At 50.6% G+C, this 17,767-nt stretch overlaps 1 protein-coding gene across 1 annotated transcript in view; it reads left to right on the top strand.

Annotated features, from left to right (window-relative positions):
* Window positions 1-1,942: 1,942 nt before the first annotated feature.
* Window positions 1,943-17,767, top strand: part of ARRB1 (arrestin beta 1) — a 96,442-nt gene continuing 80,617 nt past the window's right edge. The window contains exon 1 of the mRNA XM_088140408.1: window positions 1,943-2,487. Within this exon, the coding sequence (XP_087996534.1) occupies window positions 2,468-2,487 (20 nt within the window). The 5' untranslated portion in view covers window positions 1,943-2,467. The remainder of the gene's footprint in view (window positions 2,488-17,767) is intronic.

Here is a 17,767-nt window from a genome sequence, read left to right as displayed (position 1 = left end):
ATTTTTAAATCCACTTTCAGATCAGTCCCAGTCTTGCCCGGTAAACCTTGTTCCTCTTCCATAACATCTTTTAGACACAGTCTACCTATAATGGCAGACACTCTTAAAATTAACTTCTGGGTCCACTGTTCACAAATATCCTTCAATATGTCCAGTGTTAAGATATTTTGTTCCATTTTGTGTTAGTAAGTCAAATTTAAGTGTTCTTCTCCTTTAATTGTAGTCTTTAATTCCTTCTAGTTCCCTCTAATTTTTAAAGTCTTATTATGTTTTTTAAGAAAAATTAAAAACAAAAGCGTTTTCCCACAGGAAGGATTCTCATAACTACTTCCAAAATCTTATTTCAAATCCATCTGGACCCTTAGTCCATTTGTAAGTTTCCAAAATCAAAGTTCTAGTCACCCTTTTGCTGTTTATTCCAAAAGGAAAAAAAAAATTAAGTCCTTAAACTTGTATTTAAAACTTCTTTTGCTAAGGATTGAAGGAAACTCAACCGGTGCTGTAAAACTTGCTGATCCAAAGGATCCTAACAGCTGAAAAGCGGTTAACGAGCCATTTCCGAAAGCGATTGGAAAAGGAAGCGTGTGAACCCAGCGTCCTTTCAAAGGCGCCAACCGCAGTCTGAGCAAGGTGGCTCTTCCGTCCTCTCCCAGAGCTCTAAACCTGCCGGAGACCCCTGACTTGTGGTCTCCTCGAGGGGAGCAGCTGTCTGGAGCACGTGTGGGTGATCTCAAGTCCGCTCCTTGTCCGGAGAGGAATTACCAAGAGCCGGTCTACTTCCTTCCGCCGCGGTTGTCAGTCTTCGCAATTTCTTCCCCGGAAGTTCAGTAGACTCCCGAATGCCCCCTTCCAACCAGCTACGGCTTGTGGGCATTTGCTCCTTGGGGTCTTCCTCCTGTCTTCTGTTGCTGTTTTAATTGTGGGCCCTTGATTCAGCAGCGCCTGGCCAGTGCTGGCTGCCCTCCCCAAGCAGGGTCAGACTTGGGCAGTCCCTGGATGGGACACCACTAAGAAAGCCTGCAGGGAAAGGCTAGAATGGGACTTCAAAGGCATCCAGGAAGAAAACCTCCCTCTTTTGCCCATGAGAGGGAGCAGCGGCAGCACCACCACCAGGCTGGCCTTGCCTGACCTCCCAAAACGGAGTACTTGGATGGGGGACCACCAGGACATCTCAGGGTTGTAAGTTAGGCAGGAAAGTCTTCTTGAGGCCTTGGCAGGGTGACGCCTGGGCACCCGCTGCCCTCGGAAGCGTCTTTCAGCTGCTGAACTCCTGGAGCAAAGTGATGGGGGACCAGTAGGTGGACTTCCGAGTCCCAGTCCGCATGTCTGAACGGGGAGCTGCTATGAAGCCATGTAAGGAAAGGCCTATGGCCCCTGGGTCCTGCTGGCGTTCTTTGATGTGATTTGCTTTGTCATAGCACTGTTGTGCATTTTTCAGCAGAAGGGCCTCGACCTTGGCGTCCCCCATCTGTAAAATGGGTTGCGTTATATCTAGGACAGCATTCAGTGGGTTTGTCTTGTGCACAGGTCAGAACTCTAGCAGGACTCCTGTCCAGGGATTGACTCAATTGACCCCACCTTCTGGAGTCCTGGACTGCACACCACGGCTGCGTTTGCCCAGCGCTGTGATTGAGCGTCGTGAGAATGCAGCCGGGGTAGGGTAGACTGCCTTTCAGGGGGGTACAAGGCTGGTAGGGATGCAGAGGAAGCGGCTTGCGGGTCTGCCTCCGTGAAACGGGAGGCCGCGGCGCCCGATGCGGGCATCGGTTCCCCCGATTTGGAACAGGCGCCTGGACCGCGGGAGGGGAGGACGCCGCGCGGCGCCCCCTCCCCTCGCTCAGGCTCAGCGAGTCGTGCAGACGCCGCCCGCTCGCCGCGCGCCCCCTCCCCTCCCCTCCCCTCCCGAAGCCCCGCTCGGCAGGCGCCTCCCCGCTTGCGTGGGGGACGCGCTCGCCCTCCTCCCGGACACGTGATCCGGGGCGGAAGCCTGGCGCCGTGTGAACGCGTCTCCCCGCGCGTGCCGGAGAGGGGCAGCTTCTCTCCCGGGCGTGACGCGGCTGGCGGCGGCTGGAGGCGGCGCAGCAGCTGGAGCCTCTGGCGGCGGCGCTCCGCTCCGCTCCGCTCCTTGGCGGACTCCCAGCGCTGCGCCGGTGCCTGGCCGCGGACTGACCGGCGGGGAGCCCGGGCGGCGCCAGCCAGCGGTGGGCAGGCAGGGCAGCGGAGGCAGCGGGGCAGCCTCGCCGGCGAAGGCGAAGGCGGGCGGGCGGGCGGGCAGCAGCCTCCCCGCGCCCGGCCGGCCGGCGCCGCGTCCCTGTCCGCAGCAGGGAGCGGCGCGCCCGGACGCGACCCGACCCGACCCGACCCGACCGACCGACCGACCGACGGAGCGCCCTCGCGGGCGGCGGCGGCGCTCGCCCGACTCGTCCCGGTCCCGCCCGGCGTCCGGCCAGGGCCAGGGCCCGCGGCCATGGGCGACAAAGGCACCAGGTCAGTGGGCGCCGCGGGGTCCCGGTCCCGGTCCCGGCCGTGCGCCCGCGGACGCGCGCCCCCGCCGCCCCTCCGCTCGGCCCTCCGCGGCTGGCTCGGCTCGGCTGCCGCCCGCGCGGCGTCCCGGCGGATGCGAGCGCCCGACGGGGGCAGCGCTGGGGCTCCCGGGCACGGCCGAGGCGCAGCGTGGGAAGGCGCGGCGCAGATGCGCGCCGGGGGTTGCGCTGCGCGGCCGGGAGAGCCGGTTGCGCGGACCTGGGCGGTCGGAATGCGGGCAGCGCTGGGCGCGGGGGGGGGCCTTCCGCGCGCCGCGGGCTTCTCCCGCCTTCCGGGGCGCCCCCGCTGAGCCAGGCGGTCCCCGCGGGGCAGCTAATCCGGCGCGGATCGGGGCTCGCCGCCTTCGTGCGAAGGCTGCGCGAATTCACGGTAGCCGGTTCTGCCGAAAACGGGGAGGGCGGTTTTCTTCCAGCCGAGGGGAAAAAAGCACTGGGAGGGGAAGACTCTCATTGCCCCCCCATCCTTCTGGGCTGTATGTTTGCTCCCCCCCCCCCCAGCATCTTTTCTTGATCCCTGCATGGAACCTCCACGCTCGGAGGCATTTTACCTCTGGATAGCAACCGATGAGGACTAGCAGCAGGGAAAAGCTGCAGCTGGGGTGTCTTTCCTGCAAACCTTGGGCCCCTCTATTTGGCAAATGCTGCCCAGAAGCGGGTGGGGGGTGGGGGGTTGCTGATCCCAGCCTCCTTCCCCACCAAGACTGGTAGGGAATGCTGGGCACTGTAGTTCCGTACAGCTGAAGGTCCACAAAGCCATGTTTCCCCTGGCCCCTCTCTTGGGTGTAAGAATTTTTATTTTTTATCTATTAAGATGGCTTCTATCCTGCACTTTCCCCCTACGATAACACTGTGAGGTACGCCAGGCTGGGGGAGCTCCAGTGGCTGAGGGGCAGCTGGCACCGAAGGGTCCTGGTTGCTTTTACAGCACACTGTTGACCCACAGACTGATGGCTAACCTGACATGCTAAATTGGGGCCTGGGTTTCTGCAACTCCTGAACTCCCATCTGATAACAGGCCAGTGGGTTGTGCGAACCCGTGCAAGGTGTTTTTTGAACGTTGAGAGGGTGGAGAGAAACCACACTTGACGTAGGAGAAACAGTGCTAATTGACCTGGGAAATCAGGATGGTGGGAAATCCCCGATTGAACAAACTGGTTTCCTGGTCCTCATTGTCTGCAATGTAACCGCGGCAAATTCTTGTCTTCTGTGCTTTTTAAAAGAACAGCAGCGAGAGACACAAAGCCCCTTCTGACCTCTTGCAATGCAGCTCGCACTGTGGGAGGATCCGAACTGCTGGGGGTGCTGGGTGGGCTTGCGGCCTCTCAGGATCACTGCGTTCGGAGGGGTCCCGGGGCAGCCCTAGTCCAACCGCCTGCCCGGGGCTGCGTAGAAGCCCCAGTGGCACCACCCGGTCATGGCAGTGCCGTGCAAACGTGCAGACGGGTGCTCTTTGCAGGGCTCCCCTTGCCCCCTCCCCACCCAGTGGAGGCCCACAAATATTCCCGGGGGGTGCCAGCCGTGCTGTCCCTGCAGGACCCCTCCCGCTTCCTTCAGGCGGAGGATGGAGGACCAGTGAGCCGGGGCTTCAGAGCCCGAGAGAGGGCAGCCGATCGGGCGTTCAGCTTTTCAGGGTGGACCGTGCCATTGGTGCAAAAAGCGCCTGCGTACCCGCGCAGGAGAGATTCACCTGAGGGGGAGCACGGGAAGGCTTTGCGGACGGATCGATCGGTTTTTGCCAGCGGGATTCTCCAAATGGCGGATCCTTTCAGGCTCCCTAGCAAAGGGCTGGCAGAGTTGCAATTGGGCAGCTGGCTTAGATCAGACTTCCCCAACATGATGCCCCCCCCCGATATGTTGGCCTTCAGACCCCGCCCCCCCTGACCTGCCTGGGATGGTAGACCCCAGAGTCCTCAGCCTGTTCAGTTGGCTGCCTGCTCATCCGCATCAATAGGTTGAGATGGTTTGTCAGGCGTCCCTCACCATCACCACCACCACCAGCCCCCTGGCAAACCTGCTCCTATATTTGGGGACAGCTGTGCTAAGTGTGTCATTCTCCTTTTGGAACAGGGAGCCTCTGGTTGGGGTGACTGCTGACTTGGGGTATTTGCCTCCCTCCCCCCTTCCCCTTCCCCCCTTCCCCCCTTCCCCCCTTCCCCCCTTCCTCCCTTCCTCCCTTCCTCCCTTCCTCCCTTCCTCTTCCTCCCTTCCTCCCCAGAGCTATTTCATTGCAGCTATGGCTGGGAAAAATCATCTTACTGCTGCCTTGCTCTCCCCTGGAATATCTAGGGCAGGTTTTCTCCAACCCCCTCCTCCACCGCCCCTAGTGAAATTGTAGGAGGAGAGCCGTGCGTCTACTATAGGCTCCCATTTTGAAACTTGGTTTCACCAAAACTGACGCCTTCCGGTCAAACAGGTTAGCCGGAGGAGGCCTCCTGATTTTCTCCCTGGGCAGGTCCAGCTTCCGAGTTCAGCTGGAGAAGGCCCAGAAAACGTACCTCCTGCTTCCTGAGAGATCTTAATGCGCATCACCATTATCGTTTCACAGAGCATCCATTTGACATTCCTTAGTTCAGCCTGTGCTTTGTTTCGCTTCTGTCTGATTTTGCTGTTAATAATCCACTTTGATCCAGGTCAGAAATATATTTCTCTAGAAGTGTGGTTCGTGCAGAGCAGGCCATACCCATGGATATTGGGGGGGGGGGTGTTTAGTGAAGACTGGAAAAGACCCAGATAGAAGGTGAAAATAGGGCAGGTCGTGAGGCAGACTACGGACTACCCGTAAAGGTAGAGAGGTGCAAGAAAGCTTAATGCTAAGAAGGAGTCAAGGTTGGCAAAAGATGCCATTCAGAGCAGAAGGATTTCTCTAGACGGAGAGAAATGGATCTGTTTATCTTCTGTGTAGATGGTCAGTTGCTAGCACATGAGGATAGAGAGCTGCTCAACTCCTATTTTGATACATCCTCTCCAACAAAAAGTATGTGTTCCACTAGACCATGCTTTAAAATGTGTGGACTTCAACTCCCAGAATTCCCCAGCCAGCATGGCTGGCTGGGGAATTCTGGGAGTTGAAGTCCGCATATCTTAAAGTGGCCAAGGTTGAGAAACACTGCACTAAACTGTTTGAAGAGCAGGATGAAGGGGTAGATTTGCAACTGGGAGAATGTCTGAAACCTAGTCAGGAAATATCTTTACTTTGAATGAATTTAAATCTCCAGGACCAGATGCTGCATCCCGGAGTACTGGAGGAAAGAGTTGATTGTCTGGCAAATGTCTGATCCTTGAGAAATTGCAGAGAACTGGTGATGTGCCAGACGATTGGAGGACTGTGAACTTCCCTGTTTTTAAAGAGGTGAAAAGGGAAGACTCAGCGAATTACAGACCAGTGGAGTCTGACCATGATACTGGGAAATGTGTAGGGCATAAAGAGATTGATCTGTAAGCACTTTGCAAACAGTGTAAGAATTACCAGAAGTCAGTATAGATTTGTCAAGAATAGTTCTTGCCAGACTACCATTTATCTCGTTTTTTGGATCAAGTAATTCCCTTAATAGATACAGGAATGCTGTAGACATAATATATCTTGATATAAACATCTCTTTTGACAAAAGCACCCCAGGACATTTTGATTACTTCAGTATGAGAGGAACGACTTGATTATTAAATGGATGTATAGTCGGCTCAAAAGTTATACTCAAAGAATGCTCATCGATGGTCTTCAAACTAGAGAGAATTCTCATCAAACTGGAGAGAGATATGACATCAGGTCCTACAGGGTTCAGGGAAGACAAGTGGAGTGAACATGATCAGGGAAAAGAAATGAAGTCCAATGAAGAGAGAGTCAAGGAACTGGACATGTTTAGCCTTGAGGAGAGGGGAGATTTGGTTGGTGGTTGGTTGGTTGGTTGGTTGACTATGTGCCATGAGGTCAGTGTCACTCTTAGCAACCATGCAAATAGACCTTCTCCAGGGTGATCTGTCCTCAAACTATCCCTTCATGTCTCCCAATGGTGCCTCCATTGCTACTATAGTCAAGTTCATCTACCTTGCTGCTGGTCATCCTCTTCTTCTCTGTCCTTCCACCTTTCCCATAGACTTCTCTAGGAAGCTGGGTCTTTGCATTGATTGATTATATGCCATCAAGTTGGAGTCAACTCTTAGGGACCATATACTACAGATGGATTTTCTCCAGGACAGTCTGTCCCTAACCTGGTCTTTTCGGGTCTTCCAGGGGTGCCCCCATCACCAGCACAACTGAGCCCATCCATCTTGTTTCTTTTTCTGTTTCTTTCCGCTTTTCCCAGCGTTATAGTCATCTCCAGAGAGTTAGATCTTCCCATTATGAGCAGTAGGAAAATTTGATCCTGGTTATTGTGCCTCAAGTGAACTTCTAGGATTCATTTGTTCTGTTGGTTGTCCATGGTCTTCTCAGGAGTCTCCTCCAAACCCAAAGTTCAAAAGCATCAATGCTCTTCCTCTCCTGCTTCTTCAAAGTCCAACTTTTGCTTCCAGAGATGGTCACAGGGAATCCCATGGCTTGCACGATTCTGATCTTTGTAGGCATGGATAACATCCCAGCATTTGAATATCTTTTCCAAGGAATTCATGACTGCTCTACCGAGTGCTGGTCTGTGGCTGTTTCACCCAGAATTTGGCTTCCTGTAATATGTTCCCTGTCTTGCCCTCTGGGATGAGAGAGAACAGGGATGAGAGAGAGCGATCAGGATCTGAAAGAGCATCTTACAAAAGAAGGTTGAGAGCTGTTCTCTCATCCCAGAGGGCAGGACAGGGAACTCGCTACAGGAAGCCAGGTTCTGGGTGATGGATGAGAAAAAGGTAAAAGCAGCTTTTGACGGTGGATCCAGTGACCCAAAGTGACCCTGGGCTCCTCCGCTAGACAGCTTCAGGAAAGGCAAGACAATAATTTATCGGGGATATTTTCTTTGGGATTCCTGAACTAAACCAAAGGTTGGCCTGGATGATGGAAACGGTGTCTTCCAACTTTAGGATCCTTGGATGAGTCTCACTGTTTTTCTTGCTCAGAGTAAAAAGCCTGTTCTCTTAGTCTAAACCAGAGTTTCTCAACCTTGGCAGCTTTAAGATGGGTGGACTTCAACTCCCAGAATTCCCCAGCCAGCCATGCTGGCTGGGGAATTCTGGGAGTTGAAATCCACCTGTCTTAAAGTTGCCAAGGTTGAGAAACCCTGGTCTAAAAGTACTGTCCACGTTCCTGTGAACGTACTTCTTTCAGAAGCAATTCTTATGCGATGGAGTTACAGAAGCTCGGGGTGTTTGACCTCCAAAGGAGCCTTTGTTCCTCTTACCGAAAATACATGCATTTGCATTTATGGTGAGATAAATTGCAAGATTTGCAGGCGTGAGAGAGGAAGAAGGCACCATCAGAAAAGACGTCGCTTTTCTCTGTCGTGCCGTACCGTGTTTGTGCAACCGGGTCATCTGGGTAGCCGGGCAGTGCCAGCGCATAGCACTGTGTCTGAAGAAGGGAATTGCCAACGGTTTAGCAGATAATGTTTGAAGCATTGCTCTCTCGGGACAATTGCATGACATATGGATCTATTTTAGCTGACCTCGTGAATCCTGTTCAGTCTCCTTGCTTTAAGAGCAGATGCTTTCAGAGTTACAAAGCCCAAGAATCCCGCTGTCGGTTGCAAGCTCAGAAACAGATTTTAAATAATTGAAGGCAGGTGTAGCCACAGGTATGTGAGGCAGGGATGCGTAGGTTCGCACCTGTATGCAGAAGGACCGCTGAGGTGGGCCAGACCGGGAGAAAGGGGGAAGGAAGCCAATCAGGGAAAGAGAACTCAGGAACAGGGGTTAAAGTCTCGTTTTATCTAGTCCTGGAGTTTTTGACCCTGACACCCTGTTTTTATAAGACATTTAACTTGGTTGCTGAATTAACCCATTTTCTGGATTTGAACTGTCGTAAGGAACAAACAGGGTGGGTTGTGACTCTAGGGCAATGTTTAGCCACTTTAAGACATGGGGACTTCAACTGGCTGGGGAATTCTGGGAGTTGAAGTCCCCACGTCTTAAAGTGGCCAAGGTTGAGAAACACTGCTCTAGGATATCTGAAGGGTGTGAAGACGTTTGGTGCAGGGATATCCCCAGGATATGGTCCAAAAAGTCAAATGGGTGGCTGCGATGGGATGATAGAAGCTCTGCCCATTTTTTACATGCGTCACACATGCTACACGCATAGGGTAGAGCTTCCATCACAGCCATGGCTGCACCAAACCCCAAGCCTCCAAAAACCTAACCAGGGTTTAACCAAGCCAGTGAACAGGTTAGGTGAATGCAAGCTGTTGGGTTTGTAGCTGACCTGCCTCTAGACAGTCTGTCCCTTGGCGGTGGGCGTGACAGCCCTCCAGCCCCCCTCCCATGGACAGGAAGTGGAGGCCGCCCCGGATCTTTGAACTTCTCATGGTCTTCTGAGCACAAGCAAGCTGGAAAGGAAGGGACAGAGGTGCTGAGAAGATTGTGGGTGCCAAACAATTTGCATAGGCTTATTTTGCACAAACAATTTGGGTTCATTGGCCAGTTTTCCATTGGGGGTTGGGTGCACCAATGTTTCTGGGAAGGACAGCTGGACTTTTCTTTTAAGGCTGTTCTCTGGGAGGGTGAAGAGCTGCAAAGGGTAGGTGGGGAGGGAGGAGAGAAGGCAGGCAGGCGAGAAAGAGGAAGGGAAGGGGGGAGGGAGGGAGGGAGGGAGGGAGGAAGGAAGGAAGGAAGGAAGGAAGGAAGGAAGGAAGGAAGGAAGGAAGGAAGGAAGGAAGGAAGGAGAGCGAAATAGGAAGGAGAGGAGAGGAGAGGAGAGGAGAGAGGAGAGGAGAGGAGAGGAGAGGAGGGAAGAGAGAAGGAAGGAAGGAAGGAAGGAAGGAAGGAAGGAAGGAAGGAAGGATGGAAGGATGGAAGGAAGGAAGGAAGGATGGAAGGAAGGAAGGAAGGAAGGGAAGGAAAGGGAGGGAGGGAGGGAGGGAGGGAGGGAGGGAGGGAGGGAGGGAGGGAGGGAGGGAGGGACATGCTGGCTGGGGAATTCTGGGAATTGAAGTCCACACACCTTAAAGTTGCTGAGGTTGAGAAACACTCCTCTAGAACTAAAATCAAGTCCAATGAACCCTTAAAGGAGGCAAAATGCATCTCCATTTTCTCAGGTGTCCTAACCTTTAAGCCACGGTTGGCCCTTGGTTGGGCTCCGCTTGCAGGAGAGCTCCATAACAGGAGCCAAGAACTTGTGCTCAAGTTTCCCAGTCAGGTTTGGCCCTTGGTCTCCCTTCTCCAGCTGTTTGACCCGTTTATTCAGGAATTGGCTTCCTGGGCAGAAGGCTCACAGCCATGACTGGGCTAGGCTAGGTTCTTCACTGCAGACAAGAAAGAGAGCGTTGCCTCCTGTGGCACAAGGGAGGCCAAGTGTTTCTACAAATCTTTCCTCCAGGATTTAAACTCTGTTCTCTTCCCTCCCATTTTTCAAGTTAACAGATCCTCGGTGGTTTGTTTGATGGCCCTGCACAGTTCAACTTGTTTATGGAATGGCTTTCTTCAGAGCCATCGGTTGCCACCTCACCAGATTCACCCTTCCAATTCTGGTCCTGTGCTGCACCCAAACTGCTGGCGTCATCAAGAGGACCATAGAAAGTCCCTGTCCTCATGGAGATGGCCTTGGTGGGGCTGTGTTGCTGTTACGGCGCCCCGTGCAACATCGATTTAAAATCTAGCCTCTCACCCCCAGAGTTTCTCCAACCTTTGAGAGCTGGGCAGGCACTGTATACTATGGACGTTTTGCAAACGATCGTAACGTGGGTGAGAAAGGAGGATGTAGTGTCTATTCCCCAGCTGGTTTCTGGGGTACCTGTAAAAAAGGGACAAGGACCTGGTGCAGGCGGAGTCCTGATTTTTTTTTCACCCCCCCCCCCCCATGCCCCTGGCTGGTTCAAATCTCTTTAGAAACTTCTCTCTTTGCCCCTCTTCCGCAGCTGCAGACTGATGTGGGAAGCCAAGTCCTCTTTGGTAACTGAACACCCCAGCATTGTTTGCCTCTGCCTCTGTGTGTGTGGGTTATTCCGGCTGGGTCCCCTGATCTGGAGGAAAACCAAGGTGGAGTCCGTGGGGTCCTCTGAGCTTGGCTGTTTTCTTGCAAACGTTTCATTGCCCGGCTAGGTCACGTCTTCAGCGCTGGAATGGGACGGGGTTTGCTCGCTGTTTATCTGCTGTGGCCTGCCCTGCCAGTGCTGGTGGGGCCGGGGTTCTGTTTTGGTAGTTCCTTGAAAAACCAAGGTCAGAACAGGAAGTCAGACCAAAAGCAGAAGTGCTCGGGGCTCGGTGGCGCCCTTTCTTCATTCAGCTGTGGCTGCACATTTATTTAGACGCTGCTGCCTTGTTTGCATTAGTCCAAGCGGCTGCGTCCTAGTGAGGATCCTCAGCTGTTCTTGTATTCCCAACTTAACCTTTGGTTAAATCTTTCTGGGGCAGGCTGAACATCAGCCTTTGCCAAGATAGCAGTTGTGTTCTCACAGCACACTTAACTCTTGTGTCTGTCTTCATTCAGCTGGCATGGCTGCCCGTCTCAACTCAGCGTCTCCTCCAGTGGGTGAAGGTTGGATGGCTTTTTGCAGGGGTCTGTGTGGCTTGGTGTGTTGTGAACTGTGCAAATCCAGAAAATGGCTTAATGAAGCTGGGCTGCTGTGCTGCATGAAGATGGCCTCTGTATTGAGGGGAATCTTAGATTCCAAAGTGGTAGGTCTTCACTCCAGCATCATGTTTTATAACAAAGGCTGTTTTCCCTGGACCTGGAAGGCCAAACACTTTTTGTTCAACTGCCACATCACCATCTCTTTGTAGCAAAGCCAAATATATACATATATATTTCCCACCACCACCACCAGTCCTTCCATGACTTGCTTGCTAGTAGCCACCCCCAATTCCCAAGCACAAGGAAATGAAGGGAAGAGGAAAATGAAGCCAGAAGAGAGAAATTGTTCTCCTGGGCATGATAAAAGTGAAGAGGTAAAGACTTCCAAGTCAAACTTAACTTCTGGTGACTCCAATGACCTGTCTTTGTAGCTTCCTTGGCCGTGAAACGCAAGTGGTTGGCCACTGCTGCCTTCTGAGAGCTTTTTTCGACTTCCTGTCTAGCCTGGTGTCAGCCCCACGAGGTCGACCAGAGCAGGAAATCAACTCCACAGGAAGGCTAAAACTACTTTTACTGAGATCGGTGATGCATAATAGCAGAATCTTGGAAGGCGGATGGTGCTGGACCTCCTCCCTTTCTTATACTGCTGTGAATTAGGGAGGTGTCTTTCTCAGCCACTTCCAAATGTTATCTGGACATTCTGGACTTAAAAAATGTGTGGGTCCCCTTTGCCTAGGCAACAGTTCCTGCATATCTCTGCCAAAGTCATCTTCCTGAGTCTGTGCTCCTGGTGGTCTCCCATCCAAACCCTAACCAGGTCTGATTCAGCCAAGGCCAGTGGGTGCTACCACCTGCCTTGTCTCCAAGTGTCATGCCTCTTAGTCTTCTGCTGATGATGCAGTGAACCAGCAGCAGCAGCCACTGATGTCCACTGTTGAGAGAGGAGATCCATCTCCCACCCTTCCCAAGGTGATCTAGAAAGAGAAGGGCCTCCTCTAGGGAGGAGCATCTCCATTCCTACCTGAGAATGGAATTGGACCCTTGCCCCAAACAGGTCCCTGGAATGTAGGACAAGCCCAATGTAGCAGAGCATCTCCATTGCGGATGGTAGTCTGGAGGAAGGCTTGAGGACTTCTGGCTCAGTTGCTAGCCCAACGACAGCGTTGCACAACAGTGGTGGATCTTGTTCAGTTCAGGGTTGGTGTATAATTCTCGCTGGTGCAACACTGTGAGCAGCTTCTCTTGGGTGTTTGAAAATCCCCGCCAGTCGTGCCCTTGGCATCACATCCAACGGGACAAGTCGTCATCTGGCAGCAAAGGGCATTCAAGCAGGAGCAAGTTAGACTTCTCCTTCCGTTCCACATTCCAGGAAATCAATAGAGAAATGAGATCCCCATAAATCAGTGCAAGAAAGATCGAAGAAACACCACTCAATTACGGGCAGCCAAATGAAATAATCCTTGCCATTCTGGAGTATCCTGAATGCGACCCCAACAGGCTCCTTGGGCTCCTTCAGAAGACCATAGCGGGCATTGGAGGAACGCCAGGCTTGCGTTTAGTGGCACAGAACAATCGGCTGTTCCAGAGATCGTCAGACCTTTTTGGGATGGTGGATGCTTTTGCTATTTTGAGAGCATCTTGTGGGTACTCATGGGGGGGGATTTCCATCCATCTGTCATTTTTTAGTTCTGAGAATATCTATGGAGCCCTGATGCATTCTGGGAAACAAAGATGGCATGGCGGGCTGGGGCTCTGCTTTGCCCACGATCAGTTCGCCCTTGATTTATTTTTCCAGTTCAAATCTTTTAAAAAATATTTTGCCAAATTAATGAACAGGAAAAAGAAAAAAGGAAAGACCGGTTAAGAAATGTGATGTGACATAAAGGGAAAAAATCTTGGAAAGTTCACAGCTCTCCCAAAATTGACCGAATTGCTTAAAGCCTTGGTTGCCCTTTGTTGAAATATGCTGATAGATGGTACATCTCAGCAATCCGTTCCTGCAAATCAGGTGTAGATTTAGCCTTCCAGCATAGTATAATGATTGTTTGGGATAATCCTATGAATCAGGAATCCATATGAGATCTTGATAGGTAGCAAATACTGGAGATACAGTCAAGAGGAACTTAAGATATGAGGCATAAATGACCAGGCTCAAATTATCCTACTTTGGACACATTATATGAAGACCCAGCTCTCTGGAGAAGTCCATAATGCTGGGAATGGTGGAAGGAAAGACAAGAAGAGGACGACCAATATCATGGTGGAGGGACTCAGTTACAGTGGTGATGGGGGCACCATTGGAAGATCTGAAGACCAGGTTGGAGACACATTGTCATGGAGAAAATTGGTGTGGTCAATAAAAATTGACACTGACTTGATGGCAGATAATCAAGCAATCCATGTGAAGACCCAGCTGTCTTGAGAAGTCCATAATGCTAGGAAAGTTGGAAGGAAGGAGAAGAAGAGGACAACCAGCAGCAAGGTGGATGGATTTAGTTCCAGTGGCGATGGGGGCACCCTTGGGAGACCTGAAGGACCAGGTTAGGGACAGATCACCATGGAGAAAATCTATGTGGTCACTAAGAGTCGACCACAATTGGATGGCACATAATCAATCAATCAATCAATCATGCTAGCAGTCTTGTGAAGTTCAGTCCCAAATATGTCCATATAGGATGAGACCAAACCATGTTCCAACTCCCGAACTGCATCCAAAAGAATAAGGTGGTTGTAAGCAACCCTTATTAAATATTAAATATTCATGCCCAGTATACGTGAAACAACACTTTCTGTTATATTAAGCCCAATTTTAACATAAAAAGAAACCAAATTCACATTTTTACTGATTTACAAGAACAGGAATTTGGAGCTTGCTACTCCAATTAAAAGCATCTTTAGATAGTTATAATCAAGGCTGCTAGTTGCTGAGATGTGTCTGTGGCTGCGCAGGTGCTTGGGGGGCTCTGCACCATTTTGACACAAGCACTGGATCCAGTGGAGCAGAGTTGATTTGCGATCTGGATTCCATGATGAATGACTAATGTCAGATTTCTCCAGGTTAATGTCCTCTAGGCGTGAGGGACTACAACTCCCATCACCCCATCAAGTACAGTTTGTGGCCAGGCTGCCTAAAGTCAATGAGAGCTGCAGTCCAGCGTGTCTGGGGAGTGTGAGTTGTGGGGACCTTGCAGGAGCATCATGTCACTGACTTAAATCTGTCCAAAGCCTCCATGTGAACCTGTGGAAGGTCTCAGCGCTTCCATTGGGCCCAGCGCTTCTTCATCCAGCAGACGTTTTGTCAATATTTGGCTAGGTCTTTGGAGTGAAAGACTTTTGTGAGGCTCCAAAATCTCCACGTAAGCAAAAAAGCAAAACTAAACTGAAGCTCTTCTTCTGTCTGTGATGGTGGAAGCCTTGCAGATCAGTTTTTGGGGAATGTGAGAGGTTGTGGGCAAGCTGGGAAAGGTATGGAATGGAGAGAGATGAAAATGAGAGATGGAAGGCGAGTCTGTTGGCAGCCTAGCTCATACAGGGCGACCCAGCCCAGGTGAGGAGGAACCCGGGAAGAAGCGTTTTGAAGCACCCCAAGAGTCTCGCCCTTAGGAGACCACCATAAAGGGAGTTGGAAATTCCTCTTGCAGGTTCCAAGATTCTGCGCCTACCCCAGGACTAAGAGATGAGACCTTTCTGAAATTTCTGGAATTCTTGCTTCTTGGCTTGACAGTCTTGCAACCCACAAAACCAAAGGGTTGGGCTAAGGATTTGGGCTGAGGATTTGGGACTCAGAACCCTGAGACCCATAGCTACGCTGGTGACCATCACCTTGGATGATCTGAAGAAGATGATGCAAATTCATAGAGGCTGAAAGTCCCAGGAGAAGCTGGTCAGGATGATCATCAGAAGGAATGGAGTTGGTTTGTCTGTTCATACCAGTTGTTGGAGGAGGTCAGAGAGAACCAGGCTCTAGCTGCTGGTCCAGAAGCCCTTGGATAGCCACTGACCCCATGAATTTTTATCTTCTGATGCTCATACATTCACCCCGTTGTTTCTTGATGTTTATTCCTTGGGACGCATTTTAATAAATCTGTTTAATAATTTTAAATTAAAATTAAAATGTTTAAGCAGAACTTTTTTATTTTATCAACACGAAATAAATGTATTTAATAACGGCAGTGCATTTTAAGGAGTCTCTGTAGGGCAGTGTGGTCCAAACTTGGCCCCTTTAAGATGAGTGGACTTCAACTCCCAGAATTCCCCAGCCAGCCATGCTGGCTGGGGAATTCTGGGAGTTGAAGTCCACTCATCTTAAAGGGGCCAAGTTTGGACAACACTGGTGTAAGGGAATGTGCCGTTTCCAAAGGAAACCGGAGTCATTCGGGACCAATCCATTGCAGTGAAGCTCACTGAAGAACCCTTCCAAACACTTCAGAGCTCTCTGAGGGCAGCAGCGCTGCAGCTTCGATGAGTCTTGGCTTCCTTTGAGACCTAAGCTGGACTTCTACGGTCTTTGTTCTGTTCCTGGAAAAAGCAGTTGCTATTTGTCTTGCGGCTCATAAAAAACAACGCCTGGAGGGCTCGCTTGATTTGAACCCCTGGGCAGATGTTTGGAAAATGGCATGTAAAGAATAACAGGTCTGTGTAAAAACTTATGTAACCACCCAATTAAGCATAAAAATTCTTGCCTCCCCTTACAGTGATGCTATTGTTGGTTCATGCTTTCAGGGCTGAGTTCAATAAAAACGGCTAAAAACACTCAAAATGTACTGCTTAGCTAAGTATAGGTTGTATAACATGGCTCTCCTTCTCCTCCTTCTCCTCCTCCTCCTCCTCCTCCTCCTCCTCCTTCTCCTCCCCCTTCCCCTTCCCCTTCCCCTCCTCCTCCTCCTCCTCCCCCTTCCCCTTCCCCTTCTCCTCTTCCTCTTCCTCTTCCTCTTCCTCTTCCTCTTCCTCTTCCTCTTCCTCCTCCTCCTCCCCCTTCCCCTTCTCCTCTTCCTCTTCCTCTTCCTCCTCCTCTTCCTCCTCCTCCTCCTCCTCCTCCTCTTCTTCCTCTGCTATAGGAAACTTAAAAGCCACCAGTACTAGTAACTTCTCTTTTTAAATGAAAACCGCAAACATTAAGTGATCTAAATGTAAAGGTGTATTTGTATATGGGGATAATGTACAAGTTTTTCAAATCTCTGGTTCTATTAGGTGCAGAGATTTAAGACTGAAAAATGTTTGGACAGTCATCTACCTGTGGAGTCCGTGGTGCTCTCTGAGCTTGGCGGTTTGCTTGCAGACGTTGCATGACCCGTCTAGGTAACATCATCAGTGCTAGGGAGCGTGGGGTTTTCTCCCTGTTTATATACGGTGGCTTGCCCTGCCAGTGTGGGTGGGGGTCTGGTTTTCTCCTTGCTAGTCCCTTGATTCAGTTTGCACTGATGATGCTACCTAGTTGGGCCACGAAACGTCTGCAGGAAAACCACCCAGCTCAGAGAGCCCCAAGGACTCCCCAGGTCTGGACCCCAAGGACTCTGAGCTCCAGAGATCCTCTTCTGTGGGATCATCTGCTGCCTAATTGGCTAAGGAGGAGCAGAAGAGATTACGGGTGCAAAATACCAGAGATGAAAGTGATTTAGATTTAGATTTAATATAGCCATCTTCTCCAGTCAACTATGGGTGGCTTACAAAAATAATACTAATTAAAACAGTTAAAAACATTAAACGAAACAGCCTGGAATAAAAAGAACTATTAAAATCAAGCATGATGCCCCCCCCAACACATTAACCCCAAGTTCTTTCTGTGACTGTAGACAGCTCCTGGAATGTGGGTTTTATTTGGCCAGAATTGTTGATACATAGTATGTTCTTAGTTCTTTTATTCTCTATTTATCCTTTAGATGAGTGTTTTTCAAACTTGGCAACTTTAAGAGGTGTGGACTTCAACTCCCAGAATTCCCCAGCCAGCCATGCTGGCTGGGGAATTCTGGGAGTTGAAGTCCACACCTCTTAAAGTTGCCAAGTTTGAAAAACACAGATCCTTTACATTTGCTTGTTAGATTTCCCTGTTTTTCCCCCACTACAACAACCCTGTGAGGTAGGTTGGCTGGGAGAAAGTGACTTGGCCCCAAGAGCCCCTGGAAAGTTTCTTGGCTGAGTAGGGACTCGAACCTGGGTCTTCCTGCTCCTGGTCCTGCATCTTCACCACTACATCACCTTCGTTCGTAGCACAGGGTTCATTTTTTTGCAACGTACCGCAGTATTAATATAAACGTCTGACATCGAATTCAGTTCTGATTGGAAGCCATTTCTGGATGACGATTTTCTGCATGGTTTTGCACCACACCCAGAATTTGGGTCCTTGTATGTGCAGAGGCTGAAATGCAGCGTTACGGAAAATAAAGTTTCTAGTATGGATTTAATTCATTGTATAGTAATTTGTACTTTGAGTGAGCGATCGATCTGGTGTTAACCGGATATCTTTAGTTTAAAACTGCAAAAGGATTTCCAGTTCTTCTTTCGGAAAGCGATCTGATGCATTTTGTAATTTTGTGAGGAATTAAGGACAGGTTGGAAAATGGTAGCTTTATCAACTTTTAGA

This window comes from Python bivittatus, unplaced genomic scaffold (genome assembly GCF_059951505.1).
Source record: "Python bivittatus isolate LINGU-HERP-01145 unplaced genomic scaffold, Pbiv_v1 ctg000340_np1212, whole genome shotgun sequence".
Classification (NCBI taxonomy): domain Eukaryota; kingdom Metazoa; phylum Chordata; class Lepidosauria; order Squamata; family Pythonidae; genus Python; species Python bivittatus.
Note: the sequence above shows the minus strand (reverse complement) of the source record. Positions and strands in the feature narration are given on the sequence as shown.